Source organism: Physcomitrium patens, chromosome 5, assembly GCF_059467195.1.
Source record: "Physcomitrium patens ecotype Gransden chromosome 5, ASM5946719v1, whole genome shotgun sequence".
NCBI classification, from domain to species: Eukaryota; Viridiplantae; Streptophyta; class Bryopsida; order Funariales; family Funariaceae; genus Physcomitrium; species Physcomitrium patens.
The window spans coordinates 6,648,562-6,662,626 of NC_143414.1; the positions used below are offsets into that span (position 1 = coordinate 6,648,562).

At 39.4% G+C, this 14,065-nt stretch overlaps 2 protein-coding genes and 1 long non-coding RNA gene across 28 annotated transcripts; 2 read left to right on the forward strand and 1 right to left on the reverse strand.

Moving 5' to 3' along the window:
* Window positions 1-626: 626 nt before the first annotated feature.
* LOC112282082 (BTB/POZ domain-containing protein At1g55760) lies at window positions 627-3,724 on the reverse strand. Of its 2 annotated transcripts, XM_024519273.3 has the most exons (4): window positions 2,941-3,724; window positions 2,176-2,302; window positions 1,692-1,909; window positions 627-980 (listed from the first exon to the last, which is right to left on the reverse strand). In XM_024519273.3, exons 1-4 carry the CDS (start codon window positions 3,373-3,375, stop codon window positions 924-926), a joined length of 837 nt encoding a protein of 278 aa, XP_024375041.1. In that variant the 5' UTR covers window positions 3,376-3,724; the 3' UTR covers window positions 627-923. The 2 variants fall into 2 exon arrangements, with proteins under 2 accessions (XP_024375041.1, XP_024375040.1); XM_024519272.3 differs by lacking the exon at window positions 627-980 and having other exon boundaries at window positions 1,203-1,909.
* Window positions 3,725-5,491: 1,767 nt separating this feature from the next.
* LOC149989248 (uncharacterized) lies at window positions 5,492-8,803 on the forward strand. Of its 10 annotated transcripts, none has more exons than XR_016502893.1 (4): window positions 5,492-6,797; window positions 6,981-7,048; window positions 7,777-7,883; window positions 8,408-8,803. It is a non-coding gene; the product is annotated as an uncharacterized LOC149989248 (long non-coding RNA). The 10 variants fall into 10 exon arrangements; XR_016502894.1 differs by having other exon boundaries at window positions 5,492-6,705; XR_016502895.1 differs by having other exon boundaries at window positions 5,492-6,638.
* A 147-nt stretch (window positions 8,804-8,950) lies between these two features.
* On the forward strand, window positions 8,951-13,816 carry LOC112282138 (F-box/LRR-repeat protein At4g14103). Of its 16 annotated transcripts, none has more exons than XM_090250356.1 (7): window positions 8,951-9,855; window positions 10,065-10,111; window positions 10,927-11,258; window positions 11,543-11,843; window positions 12,019-12,162; window positions 12,291-12,992; window positions 13,242-13,816. In XM_090250356.1, the coding sequence occupies exons 4-7, from the start codon at window positions 11,667-11,669 to the stop codon at window positions 13,527-13,529; spliced, it is 1,311 nt and encodes a 436-aa protein (XP_090106482.1). In that variant the 5' UTR covers window positions 8,951-9,855; window positions 10,065-10,111; window positions 10,927-11,258; window positions 11,543-11,666; the 3' UTR covers window positions 13,530-13,816. The 16 variants fall into 16 exon arrangements, with proteins under 16 accessions (XP_090106482.1, XP_090106486.1, XP_024375191.1 ...); XM_090250360.1 differs by having other exon boundaries at window positions 11,657-11,843; XM_024519423.3 differs by having other exon boundaries at window positions 10,927-11,069.
* The last annotated feature ends 249 nt before the right edge of the window (window positions 13,817-14,065 follow it).

Consider the following 14,065-nt stretch of genomic DNA (forward strand, 5'->3'; position numbering starts at 1 on the left):
ATTCAAGATCACTAAATAAGATATCCAAGTTTTTATACTTATAAGTGCCAAAGTCCAAACTATACTTTTGCCAAGTCAAAATTTAGGTTTTAGACTTGGAAATATATATACATATATATATATATATATATACATCAAGTGCCAAATTCCAAATTATGAATTATCTATAAAGATGTCTAAACTCTAAACTATTTTTTTTTTCTTTAGTTTTAATTAATCATCATTTTCATAACTTTGGTGATCATTTTGGATGAAACTTCTTTTAAATAATTTAAAAATTGAAGTTAACAAAACATCAAAGAAGTTTCTATGTAGTTTTTTTTTTGCTAAGAATTATGTATACATACAAGTTTGAAAGCATCTTTAATATAACCTTTGTATTTCTTGAATTTCTATTTTAATTTCTTTGTAATTAATATAAGTTGTTTTAGTATCTCTTTACTTTACTATATATATATATATATATATGTATATAAGTTTTCTTTCCCTCTTCTTTAGTTATATACAGATGTATTTTATTCTTATAAGTTTGTTTAGATTCATATTTTTAGAATAAAGTTAAGGTTGGACATAATCATGTTCAACCACAAAAGTAAAATATATTCAAATAATTCACAATGCTGACCTTATAAAGTGCAAAGGACGAATTATTACTAGTAATATATCTTGGGACAAGGCAATTCACAATATCAACCTTATAAATTGCAAATAAATACATTGCAACTAACATCTAAGCAAGTTGTAACAACTAAAAATGTTGCTAGAACAACCACAAGAACATTTAGCAGCAACAAACAAAACCAAGCCTAACCAACACCATATATGGATATTGTCAAATGTAATGCCCCTATTCAGTAGCATATCCAAGGAAAAACAATCCAAAATAATTTGGGCTCTAGAAGAAAGGGGGCAACCCACCTCAACTATCCAGTTGGATAAGCAAGAAATCCTCTTTCGTTGGATGAGCATGACAACCGAGTCTGTAGGCAATTCAATGAAACTGGATCAAAGTGTGTCATGTTAGGCGTAAGGGTAAATTGTGGATTTATGCCTCACGGCAGTTCCTTGGATAGGGATCACTGCAGAGGGAATAGTTTCGGCAAACGCACACTGTGCTGTAGGTGACGTTTGTTACACGTTTGGAGTTATATTCAAAGAACCAACAAAGGGCTAACATTATGGCATGATTGACATGCAGAATCTGCCTAAATCCTTACGAAAGATAATATATGTTTTAGCAAGATGCTTAATAGTACAGAGAATTAATGAGAATCTGTGCGGATTGGTACCTGAGCAATCCCACACGACACAAACTAACTCTTGATGGTCCATCGCAGGCAGCAGAAGTGCTATGTTTAAGACCAATAACCTATTTCTCTGGATTGACAATTATAGACAACTTTCCTATTTCCAGACATTTTACACTGTACTGCACATTAACTTTGAGTATATGCAATCTGCTTCAAAAGAAGCTTTCTCCTCGCCAAGGTTCTTGTTCTCCACAGAGTGCATTACGAAGCTCCGACAGAGCACCTCCCCGTTAATAAGATCGAAAGAGACGAAAACACGAAGGAAAGAGAAGCGAAAGAAAACGATTATTGAAGAGCGGCAATACTTTGTATTATGTCTAGGATAGCTTCTGGGTCATCATTTCTGTATACGAGATTACGAAATTCCTTGGTGAACGCTACCTGCTTCAAATTTTGAGCAATGCATTCAATGCAAGCTTTTTTTACCCAAGTCGCATCATATAATCGTGCTTGATGTAAAATCTCTAGCACATTGGAAGGTTGAACTGCATTCGCAACTGCCGTTTCACAGACCCTCTTGAGGTCAGGAATGTCGTACTTGTGTGCAGCAGTTAACAGAGCCATGCCGTGCTCCTTCATGACTTTTGCGTCATGATCTCCTGCAGAAGCAGAGGACTTACGTTTTAGTAACTCAGAGGGCAAAGGAGTAGTGCTTGAGCATAAGGATTCATTGAAACCATTTAGGGCAGTAATTCTAGTGGTACTATTACATACTTCCCCACCTTACTAGTGACGTCACAATATCCATCAACTCGAAGATCACAATAGAAATTGTATGATAATGTAAACCAAATTCAATTAGATTGTCCGAGCGCAATTCTCCGTTTGTGAAGCGGCTAAACATGAATGAGATGTAAATTTTTACCCGTATAGAGGTAGAGCAGCAAAGCGCGCATGGCCGGAGTGGGCACGTCAGCGACGTGTATGCAGGCACAGGTCTTCTCCTTCAGTTCATGTTCAAACATTGCTCTAAAGACCGGCGATCTACTAGCCTGGTCACCAACAAATCCATTGTAAGGATATTAATACAACAAAGTGTGAACATAAAAGAGCTTCAATTAATTCTAATTACACTGTACTAAACAATTCCGCCTCGTGAAGGTAGATAATATGGTGTAAGAAAGCTGTAAGGTTACGGCAAAAAAACTACGTGTATATAAAATGGAATTTAAATTCTCACTATGAGACACAACCAAACAAACATATGTTTCATTTCAAAGCAAGTTGCCATAGCACAAAAACTTGACGGAGAGCGGAGGATAGATTCAGTACGTAACAGAGCCCATACTCTAAAAAGAAGAGCGACATTACATACATGCTGAGAGATTTCAATAGAAGAGAGAGCAAATCCACTGAACTCAATTAGTAACGTTGTTGCGTGATGTAATTTTATTGCTGTTAAATCAGCTTCAAGCATACACCCTTATCAACAACAATTACCAACATGCGATTTGAAAAGGAGCACATAACCTTAAAACTTAATCAAGTCGGAAAAAAACTTAACCCTCACCATAACCAGTGAAAAACAACGAGATGCGCTGCACCACGTCTGCAAGAACAACTGACAGGCAGGTCCAACCCTAAGCTTCAGAAGCAGCATAAAATATAGAGGCATGCGTGCAATACTTACAAGCACAGCGCGATGTGCAGGTGTCTTGTCAAATTCTCCCGTCTCGATCGTGACGTCGGCATGAATACCTTGCAACAACATATGCCTAAAAGACTGTAACGTCCCTTCCAAACGCTTCGTGGCTGCTCTCTCCTTCTGCAGATCGGCCTCCACTGCCAACAAATTACTCTCGAGATTCCGCCACCGCTGCTCATTTCGGAAGTCGCTCTCCGATCGCAAGTCGTAGCAAGTATGACAATAGGTCACAGTATTCTCAATAAGATTCCCGCACTGGAAACACATGCTCAAATCTGTCGCCAACGCGACTCCTGCTCCACCTCCTCCTCCACCACCATCTTCGTCTCCCGCTCCCCTGCCCCCATCCATCATCCTCCTATATTTAACTTTCCGCTTCCAATTCTCAAGCATTTCCGGCCGCTCCAACTTCACACGCATATACAACCAACAACATCTCTCGTTCGCAACTGCCCTGCAACTAGAACCCCGAACACAATGACGCGATGTCTGCCTTAAAGAAATTCCCCATGGTGTTCAGTTCAGAGCTTGCCCTGCACCATGCTGGGAATTCGCAACAAAGCGCGGCACAGCAGATAATCAGTGAGGCATCACACAGAGATTCATACCCTCCTCGGTAAAATGCGAGGGAGAGGCAGCGAAGCGCAGAGGCAAGTCTTGGTGTGAACGCTTTGCTCGCTTGTGGCAGACCTGCGCAATCGTCGACATGCCCCCGTTCTCATTTGGGAACCTGAGCACTGTGAACCACTCTGCTTCCACAGCGATACCTTTACTGTAGATGTAACCCACTAAATCCACCACTCAACATCTAAATCAGAGCAGGCACTGAGCATTTCCCATCCTGTCCAATTGTAGGCAAGTCCCTATCTTTGGGGCTAAAACTCTCGTTCGCCTTGCGGATTTTCGATCCAAAATTTAGAATTTTTTTATGTGTATTTCGGGTTGAAACTATATATATATATATATATATATATATGCACAAACACACACACAATCTCACGTACAGGTTTTGATTAGGAATAATGCCTATCTAAACATGATGCTCTATAAGTTTGGCTTCTTTTTTAGCCTGAAATTGGGTATGAAAACATAGAGCTGTGTGCATATCATTAGCTTTAAATTTCTTTCTAACATCACTATATATTTGCAAAAATATTCATATCTTCTTTATCTTTTGCGAATTTTCACAATACTAAATCAATCAATCAATCATTAAATTTTTAAATTTTTCTATGTCATGTTTTTTTAAACATGTTTTTCAATGAATTTGTTGATATGTTATTATTTGATGCAACCAGTTTTAATCAATTTAATGAGTGAAAAGCTGCAAGCTAACAACATTGAAAAAAGTCACATACATCATTCTGTAATACCTAATAGGAGCTATATATTTATGTAAATACTATTTTATAGCATTTCGATTATATACATTTGAGATCAAATTGATTAGCACTCTATCCCTTTTAATTTAAAGAGGCTTTTGATTTTTTTTCAAGTTTATAACTATCTAAGCTTATATCATATTTGAAATAATATAGCATATATTAAAAAAACGTCAAAATAATAGTTTTAACTTAATTTTGTATTTTATCCTAATTAGTTAAAATAAGATCAGAATCATATCTTATATATGTATGTATATATTTCTTTGGAAAATTTCCTTTTTGAAATTTTTATTTTTACATGGTTTTATACTATATAAAATGTAACAAAATATCAATACATGCATAATTTCTTGAATCATATCAATTATAAAAAAGTATTGATATTTCAAATTTTAAAATAGCTTATAAAATTTACTAGAATACTAGAATTGTATTAAAAAAAATAAAAAATAACTTGTCTAAATATTAACAACTAAAATTTTAAAAATAAAATATGCAAAAACATGTACTTACATCTATGAATTCCTTACATGTTTAAATTTTAATTTAAAATTTTAATTTTATGATATTAATTTTGTGAAAATAAATATGGACATAATTTGATTTTACTATTACATTGCTATAAATATGTTAAAAATGCTTTGTAAAAATCAAACTATGAAATTATTCTTATGATTCATTCTAAAAGTTAATGTCTTTGGATCTTGTGTCATATATTTCAAAAACTCTTATCATATCAATAATTACAGTATTAAAGTAGTTATACATTTTAGAAAAATTTAAATACATAAATTCAAAGAAAGGACACAAAAGTAGATTAGGAAAATAATTTTATCTATCAATAAATTCCTTTGGTCCAATGCTCTGTGTAGAAAACAATCCATTGTAAAATGCTGCAAACCATGCATAATAGCATGACTTGGACATGACTAATTGTTTGAATACAATATTCTTATGAAACACTAAAAGGCAATTAGCACTAAACCGACATGATGAGCCCTTGAACAAGCATTATGTAAGAAATGTGTGGATACCACAAGATTGAAATCCATTCATCCACCAATTTCCGTGCCAAAAAGCCCAGTAACAGCTCCTGTTCACACTGCACGACCTCATGGTCATTGATGATCAAAACCGTCAAAAGCCTGAAATGTACATCGGGACACATAGAGGATGAGTTTGACGAGAAGTTCGATTTCGTAGGAATGTTGATGAGTTGCGAGTTTGAAGATGGTGTAAAGAAATCGGTGTCGAGCGAGAGAGAGAGATTTTTGTTTTTGTTGCGATAGGAATTGTGTGAGGGGGAAAGGGTTGAGGAATTGAAGACGGTGAGGTATCGAATTTTGAGGAGTGTTTTGTTGTTACGAGAGAATCGTAATTGGATTGAGTTTTGAGGAGTGTCTATGTGGACGTAGATGAGCTTTGGCTGCACGGACTGAAGGATTAGCTCTCTCAGTCTTGGTTGGAGAGATGGTGATACAGTTGGAGATGGACATGGAGGAAGCGGAATGGAGCAAAAGGGTGAAGTTAGACGTTACTGGATAGGTAGAAACTTTAGGTGTTTGCCTATTGTTCCATAATCCTCAAAACCTGGCTCTGAGGACGGCATCAGAGCAGGTGACGCTGCCAGCAACAGCTGACAACGCTATGTCAAACTTGCTCATTGTTAGGAGTTCAGTATGTGGCGTCCAATGCAGTGGAGTGATAGATGCAAGCGAGTTTCAGGATCGGCGCGTCATTTCGATCAATTGATGCTATTTCGCAGAACTATCAATCCAGTGTTGTGGAGAAGTTGCTCCATGCGTCTGTCTTTAGAACTCTAGAAATCTGCGAATCGCTCTTACTCGATCTCATTACTGAATAGGCACGACGAAGATGCCACGAGGTTAATTGAGGGATACAAAACACAGGAGGTCATCCATTGGAGCCAGACTAGTCGAGTTTTCAGAATCAATGATTGACTGCTTTTCTTGGAGCATGTTGATATGTGCAATGCACATTGTGATTCATCTCGGCTCCATTAGAGTTAATTAATGATTAGATATAGGTATGTTGCCTCGTCTTTAGAGAATCTTACTTGTGCATCATGGTGAAAGTCTAAGGAATGTTGATGCACGTGCTTATACACGAATCCCTGACTAGAAAACATGACGGAGAATTGCTGAAAGCAACCAGTAAATTATGGGAGAGATATTCGCGAACTTATCAAGGGTAATCAAACTGATGATTGGAAAGTTTACATCAATGGTTCACTGTACAAGCGGACGTTGCAGACCTGGCGTGGAATTGGGATAGCCTGTGAGCGAGAACGCCCTGCTATCACACAGTTTCCTAAACTATTGTCACTGGGAAGTTCTGTTTCATGGTGACAGTTCTTTCTTGTGCAATCGTGTGTGTGTGTGTGTGTATCTATACCTATACGCACGTACATATATTGGTTTGATGGCCCTGGACTATGTGAGAATCTGAAGATGGCTACTATTCTGTTCTGTGTGTTTTGGAACAATGTGCTGGTTTTAGAGAAACTTTGAGAGCAGATATTGATTTAGGCCGCTTTCAGTGGCTAGAGTCTTGGTCCAAGCTCATAAATCTGGTTCAAGTCCAGCCTGGTCTCACTCTTCGAGTATTTTTAATGCGTAGGTGCAAGGGGCCGTACAGAAATTTGAGAACCTCTACAATTTGGAAATACATTGATGCTGATTTCGAAGGTGAGACCTGGAGGAAGATGAGTGTTTTATTGTAAACAAGGTCGTTTTTCTTTACATTAGGCGGCTCCAGTGCGAGACATAGCTTTATCTTCTTTCTGGTATCTTACTGCCAAAGCGACCTAGTGAATGAAGGTCGTGTCACACACCAAGATGCCAGCTTGAAAATCAGACTAGAAAGATTCTTCACCTGTCAATGTCTTGGATGCTGCTTTTACATAACAAGAATTTCTAGAAATTAGCCAACATAGTTTTTATCATTGTTTATTTTTCCAGGGTTCTAATTTTTTTGTATTGACAATAGTTAAGGTGTTATTCATAGCCGCTGGATTGATCAACGTGAGATTCGTGAATCCAGGTACTGGTTGACAATGCATCACACAGAAGATGAGTTTAAAGCTTTTGGCTCGTCTGATGACGTGTTTGAGGACCAAAAATGTTAAGTTATCTTTAGTGAGAAGATATCGAGATTTCTTGCCATAAAATATGTGTTTGTTATGCGGGGTACCTCAGAAAAGTTCCTATAACTTCTCATGCTCTCTTTAAGCAGGGATTTGTTCTACTCCTGATCACAATGAAGATTTAAACTAGACAGTTTCCTTACATACTCAATTTGTAAGCTGTTGATTTAGACGCTGCTCTCGCGTCCATCGACGCTGCAATTGTCACTTCAAATGCTAGTTTTTGCAGTTTTGATGCTCCTCTTAGAACATTCTTTTTGATGGTTGCAGGAAAGTAGCTCAGGTGGTCAAACGAAACGGAAAAATCCTGTTGACAGCAATAATGCAAGTATTCCGACACCTGACTTGGGCGTTGTGCATTTCAGCCCATCAAACGGGTAGGACCGACATCTTATTCTAAAGAAGATCAATGAAATCGACGGTTGACTAATCCGATTCCAAGCTTTTGGCTTGAGAGTGAACATATCTTATAATTTGTTAAGTTGAGTAAAAGTTAGTCTGTAACCAAATGTCGGGCAGAAGGCAACTGATTGATTAGGTGGGATACTAGGTGCTATTTCTTTCTTTGAAACTCTTTCCTTGTTTCATCCCCTTCGTTGTTCATCCTTCAAGAGCAATATTAGTGTCACTGGAAAAGCCTCCTCTATACAGTACTGTGTTTCTCTTGCAGACCTAAAGTGTTAGTTAGACATACCGTCACTTTATCCAGTCTAGCCAAGAGTAGCACGTCCGATTTATTGTGCTTTCCCTGGAATCTGTTCCAGCATGAAGAGTCAGTTAAGACAACATCAGGATTTCAAAGCAGAGTGCAACTGCTGAAAAACGATATAGGATCGTATTGGCTAGCGAGAATTTGTGGATTGTGGCGAGCAGATTGCTAAACGTCCTTCTCTTCGTGCAGTTTTTTGTTGGGTGTTGGTATCTTAGATGGGAAGTTGGGGACACTGAGCTTGGTGTGCTTGTGCAACCTGTTGACGCTTGCAGTGGGACCTCCATCTGGCGAAATGGGGAGGTGATGAATCGGACCACGTGATGTTGGGGTCTGTGTTGGCCTTTGTTTATTTTAGTATGATGTTGATACACTGCACTGTGTGGGTGTTGATTAAGCTCTAGGACTTCAAGCTAGATGTATATTAGAGACATCTAGTCTTTAATGCCCACACTGTGTGGGTGTTGATTAAGCTCTAGGACTTCAAGCTAGATGTATATTAGAGACATCTAGTCTTTAATGCCCACACTGTGCGATGCTGAACTCATGTTTTGTCATAGAGCAAAATATCTGACATATCCACCCGAAGGCTAAGCTTCAGTGTCATCTATGCTGAACTTGTGGTCATCAAAGTCTTCCACTCATAGCGATTTGGAAGGTACTACATCATTATTGGGTACTACTAGAGCACTTTCGGAATATCACCAGGTTGATAATCAGCTTGAGGAAAGGCCTTTTTCTCAATCTTTTTGTTTTAGAGCTTCAAAGTTTTGAATATTTTAGTGTGCTCAGGGTATCTAGTTGCCAAAGACTTCGTCGTTTCACAAAAGGAGGAGGAGGAATGAGAACAGAGAGCAGACTAGAAGAGTTCTCTTCACGAAGTATGATGATTTCTGGTCCGTTAGCATGTTAGACTGGATGTGTGAACGGGGTTTTGTCGAAGTCGAATGTAGGCATGAAATGCATGGCGAACGTGCATAGATTAATCACGTCTCAAGTCTAAGGCTTATCTCAGCTTCGCAAGTGCAAGCACTCAACAAAGTTTCGAATTTACCTTACAACAAAATTGTTTGAATCAGTAGGGAACTTGATTGACCCTGACTCTGCTCTCGTTACGTACTTTCTGCTGTTCACAGTATTGGCATTCCAAACTAACAATAAAAGCTGGTCTTCATGACGTACCCCACATTCTTTTACTAGCTGTTCCACACGCGTCATCTCGCCGTGAAGGGGAAATCGACAGGCAAGAGCAGCATCGAAGTATCATGCCAAAGCAAGTCTAACATCCTCAAATAGAACAAAATTGATGGCGAATCTGGTGGATGGACCAAAGACTTGTCAGAATTAAAGTCTGAGTAGGGCAACTTTGCTGTGCAAGCTTTCAAACGGCTTTCACGACAGACGAGGGATTAGTAAGAGAAAAGAGGCTTAGGTAGTGGGATTAGTGGATAAATTAGCGGCTAAGGGTACAGATTGAATCACTGGGCTGGTCACGTATCCAAAGGGATTTCGTAGTAGTTTCTTCTGAAAACCGTGGAGTAATCCGGTTGCGCCATGTCCACGATGCTTCATGAATTGCACCTCAGCTCAATTCTAGGGTTGCATGCGTGGTTTCGCTATAATTCCTTCTCCACAATTGGGTAAGATTTGGTTGCTTGTTGGGTCCCTCTTTAGTCTTCGAGGGCCGCCGTCGTCGCGTTGTAGTAACTGCAACTATTTTCTTTTTTCTTTTTTCTTCTCTTTTCTTCTTTTTCTTGCGTCTGCGCTGTGTTCTCGGGTTTCGAGACTTTGATTCCAAGTTGTGTGTTCATCACAATAGCTGAAATTGGGCTACGGTGTGGTCGCGTAGATTGTGATGTCGACGGCAATTTTACGAGCAGCGAGTGCGGAGAGTAGGTGGGCATCTGCTTGATTTTCCAAATTGAGGTCACTTTGTTTGCTGGTTGTCGCTCTTTCTGTAGAATCATTGAGATGTGTGGTTTTCTTTCTTATTGAGAGCCTTTTGAGGCGTAGTTCATAAGTTGGTTCCTGAACTGTTATGACCGGCCTGGATGAGGGTTGACGAACACAATGTTTATGTCTCAACTATGAAGTTCCTCTTCCAATTTCGGTACGTGACAGTTTGGTTGAGTTGGGTCACACCGAATTGCTCAATTTTGTGACTTCTCGTAGAGTTCTGGAGACTTGAGTCTCGAGTGTCGACCATCCTGGTTCTAGTTTTTGTGAATTGTTACAAGTTAGTCCTTTCTGGAAGGACCTTGCAGAATACGAATAGTTTGTGTTTTCTTTGTTAACCTTCTGAATTCCTTCCAGGTTCGTTATATACTAGCCTCTTGTTGCAACGGAATTTGTTTGATTGATGGAGTGAGTTTGATAGTTTACAATTTCGGTGTGTATTCTCGCCGTTGACCTTTTTCTTGGACTGCCCTGCCATCTCGTTAGGCTCTCTTCGCATGATTCTGCACTCTATCTTTCATTAATCCCAGCTTAGTATGTTTTTCTTTGGATAATTATTGGAGCGTTCAGTTCTCCAAAGAAATTGTTTTGGATTTCAATTTATTACCTGTGAATCAGGGGGCAGCACTTTGCTTCGCCATGATCACATTCTTTACAGCACCTTCGTGGGAAGTCAGATTATTGTAGGAAGGGTTTTGAATAAGTGTATCATACGTGAAAAGTTACTAAAGTTTTGTATGCTCGCTTGATTACAGAGGATATGCTTGATGGAAAAAAACATGAAAGTGGAATAGGATGTTTTTTCAGCATGAAGTAGGTGACTTTACCTGACGGAAAAAGGGTGAAACACACGGTGCTCAATACAGGACATTCGGAGATTTTCAAACATTTCAATGGGGTAGACTACAGTGGAGCTTTTTAACCTAGTGTTTGATATTAAGTATTCTTCGTATGGTTCATAAACATAAGGGTTTTATATGAAAATAGCGGAATGCCAGTGAGAGCACCGATAGTTGTTGCCATCTTTCCTTCTGGAATTTGTCTCGGTGATAACTGATAAACAAGATATGAAGCTGCGATAAACGTGGTAAGAAACCTATTGGGAGGATGCCCTCCGCTGAAATGTTGGCTGTAGCAAGGATGTCCATTTCTAATTAAGAACAGTAATATCTTGTGACCATAGCATATTTAGCCGAGTTACTCATGAACGCTACGGAAAAATATCCATGCATTAGACTTTGTCCTGCCTTTGGTACATGCGTTCGTGTTGTTTTCGATAAACGTTAACGTTCAGCAGACTTTTTACTTTGAATCAATCGGGAAGAAGAGGTCCCTCTGATTCTCTTGTCCACTTTTGAACATTGTTTGCAGGTACATGGATTTCTGTAGGATGATTAGGGCATTTTCGAAGATTCTGAGCAGAGTATCTGCGAATACCACCATTGTACTACGAGTGAAATAATGGGGTGATTGGCCTTCTGGCAGTGTCTGTAACATGGGAGCAATGGCGAGCTTTGACGTGCTACCTGATTCCATAGCTTGTTTGATATTATCGAAACTTGAGAATGCGCAAATGGTTGCTCAATGTGCTATAGTGTGCCACCGATGGAAAATGCTAGCAAGGCTAGTGGATACTCTAACTTTTGAGTCATTCAAACTCTTGGAAAAGAAAGTGAGTTTCTCGTGCAGAAGCTGTTAGTAGGCTACTTCCTTGTTTTTTGTACTAGTATATACCTCCACTTAACATGTGTTCAATTTATTCTAAATTGCAAACATCGAGTTCCTTGTTCTGATTAAATCATCTGTCTCTAACGTTTGTGTTGCCTCGAATACTCTCATCTGAACAGTTGGATAAAACCAGAAATGCTACATGCCTGGAAAAAATTGTAACGCAAATGTTACTAATGACCCATGGCATTCGAGTTCTTAAGATCTCTTACCACCCAGTCGTGTGGCCTTGGATACCTAACGATTATTTTTCAGAGGACAAGGTACACTACTAATGTTTTTGACTGCCACACTTGTTCTGAAAATGTATGAGTTAATACTCACGCTAAGCTTACATGAAGTTCATCTTTTTTTAATAATGAAGAATCTGCTGGTGACCTGGATGTCACAGGTTTGTCAGTGGCTGCAGCATGTAAATACTTCCTTGGAGCGACTTACACTTGTTGATCCAAACCGTGTCAAGCCACAACCTATGAAGCTACTCCATCTCACAGAATGTAAAAAGTTGCAGTGGTTAAACCTCTGTTACGGTTTCATCCCTGAGATGCCTATCTTGCCGGGAAGGTTTGAACAGTTGGTAACCCTTCATCTTGACTTGATTTTCATCTGTGATAGTGCCCTTCAGAAACTTGTGGAGCTCGCACCAATGCTCGAGGATTTAAAATTAAACTCCTGCAAGGGTCTGCGAACACCTCATTTGACAGCCTTTAAGCTAAAATGCTTGGAGTTTGCAAATGACATGGATGTGGCTACAACACCAATCACTGTTGTCGCTGTCAATGCACCGAACCTGGTTACCGTGTCTCTGTGCCATGTGGAGGAACTAGTGATAGATGGCTTCACATTACAAAATCTTGATCTGATTTGGCATGTCCGACCTACCATTAGGGAACTTCCTGTGTTAGAAAATCTGCACATAAGCGGAGAGGCATGGGCGTTGGATTCTGTGACCCATTTGATTCGACTGGGGACGAATTTGCGCTCTCTCCATATTGATGCTTATTTTGAGCGCAAGTACCCTATCCAGTTGCAATCACTACTCCGTCACTTGCAGGAGCTCGTATCCATACACATTGGCGCTGATTTTTTTGAGGTTTTCTCTGAACTCTGTACTTGTGCACTCGCTGTGGTTATTTTTTATTTCGTTTCGACCTTGTAATGTGCAAAATGGTTTGAGGAACCTAGACATGGAATGATAGGCATAGAGCACAATTAACCAGCATTATATATCCATCGAGGAATAAGGAGTAGTATACTCGGATGTTCTAGATACCTGAGTGCTGCAGATTTGCTTCGTACTTTTCTAATCCTGAGTATGTTTGATTGTTTACTTGTTATACAGTGTCTACAAACCGCAGGGGGCGCCGGGGCAGCTTTTATGCGGATGCATGCAATGACCCTCCCAAGACTGGAAAACATCGTGGTCGTGATTGGTTGTGGGAACAACGATTGTATCTCCGTGATAGCCACCCTCCTCAAATGTGCACCAGCCTTGCAGACTCTGAGAATCGATGCCGGACAATTACGGAAAAGCATGGACAACGTAATGTTTTTCACGAATCTGCTGGGATTACAGAGGAACTATCCCCAGGTCAAAGTTTCACTCGTATGTCCTCAAACCCTTGTCTAAATCTTACTGTACAATATGTAATTAACCCTTAACCCATCACCTGCCTAGGTTCATCACACTCCTTCGGTCAGTGCTAAACCTCTCTGAAGCTTTTGTGGCATAGCGCTCAAGTGTAATTAATGTGTACGCTTATTGTCTGAAGTTTTGTCAGGTTCAACCAATATTGTAATATTTTGTAGTCAAAAGGTTGCCAGATTACATTCAATAATGTAATATATCTAAGGCATCACACAGAGCAGCTAAGTTGGTCTCCCCTTAATGAGCAAATCGTGACGTTGGACCCTTCAGCAGCAGTATGTTTGTTTATGCAAATTGTTCCATGGTTTTAACGCTGGGGGACTTGCAATCGATATGTGAGAAGTAGAAGCCTGCATGCGCTGCCGTATACCAAGTCTGGGTAACCATGTATGTTCTCAACGTCCACCAAAACAGAATGTTTTCTAAAGATCAATTGTCTTATCAATTCCTACAGTCACTTGCAGTATTAGATATTTGGCACTTGTCCATCCGATAAACCTGGGAGATTGTTCTGAAAA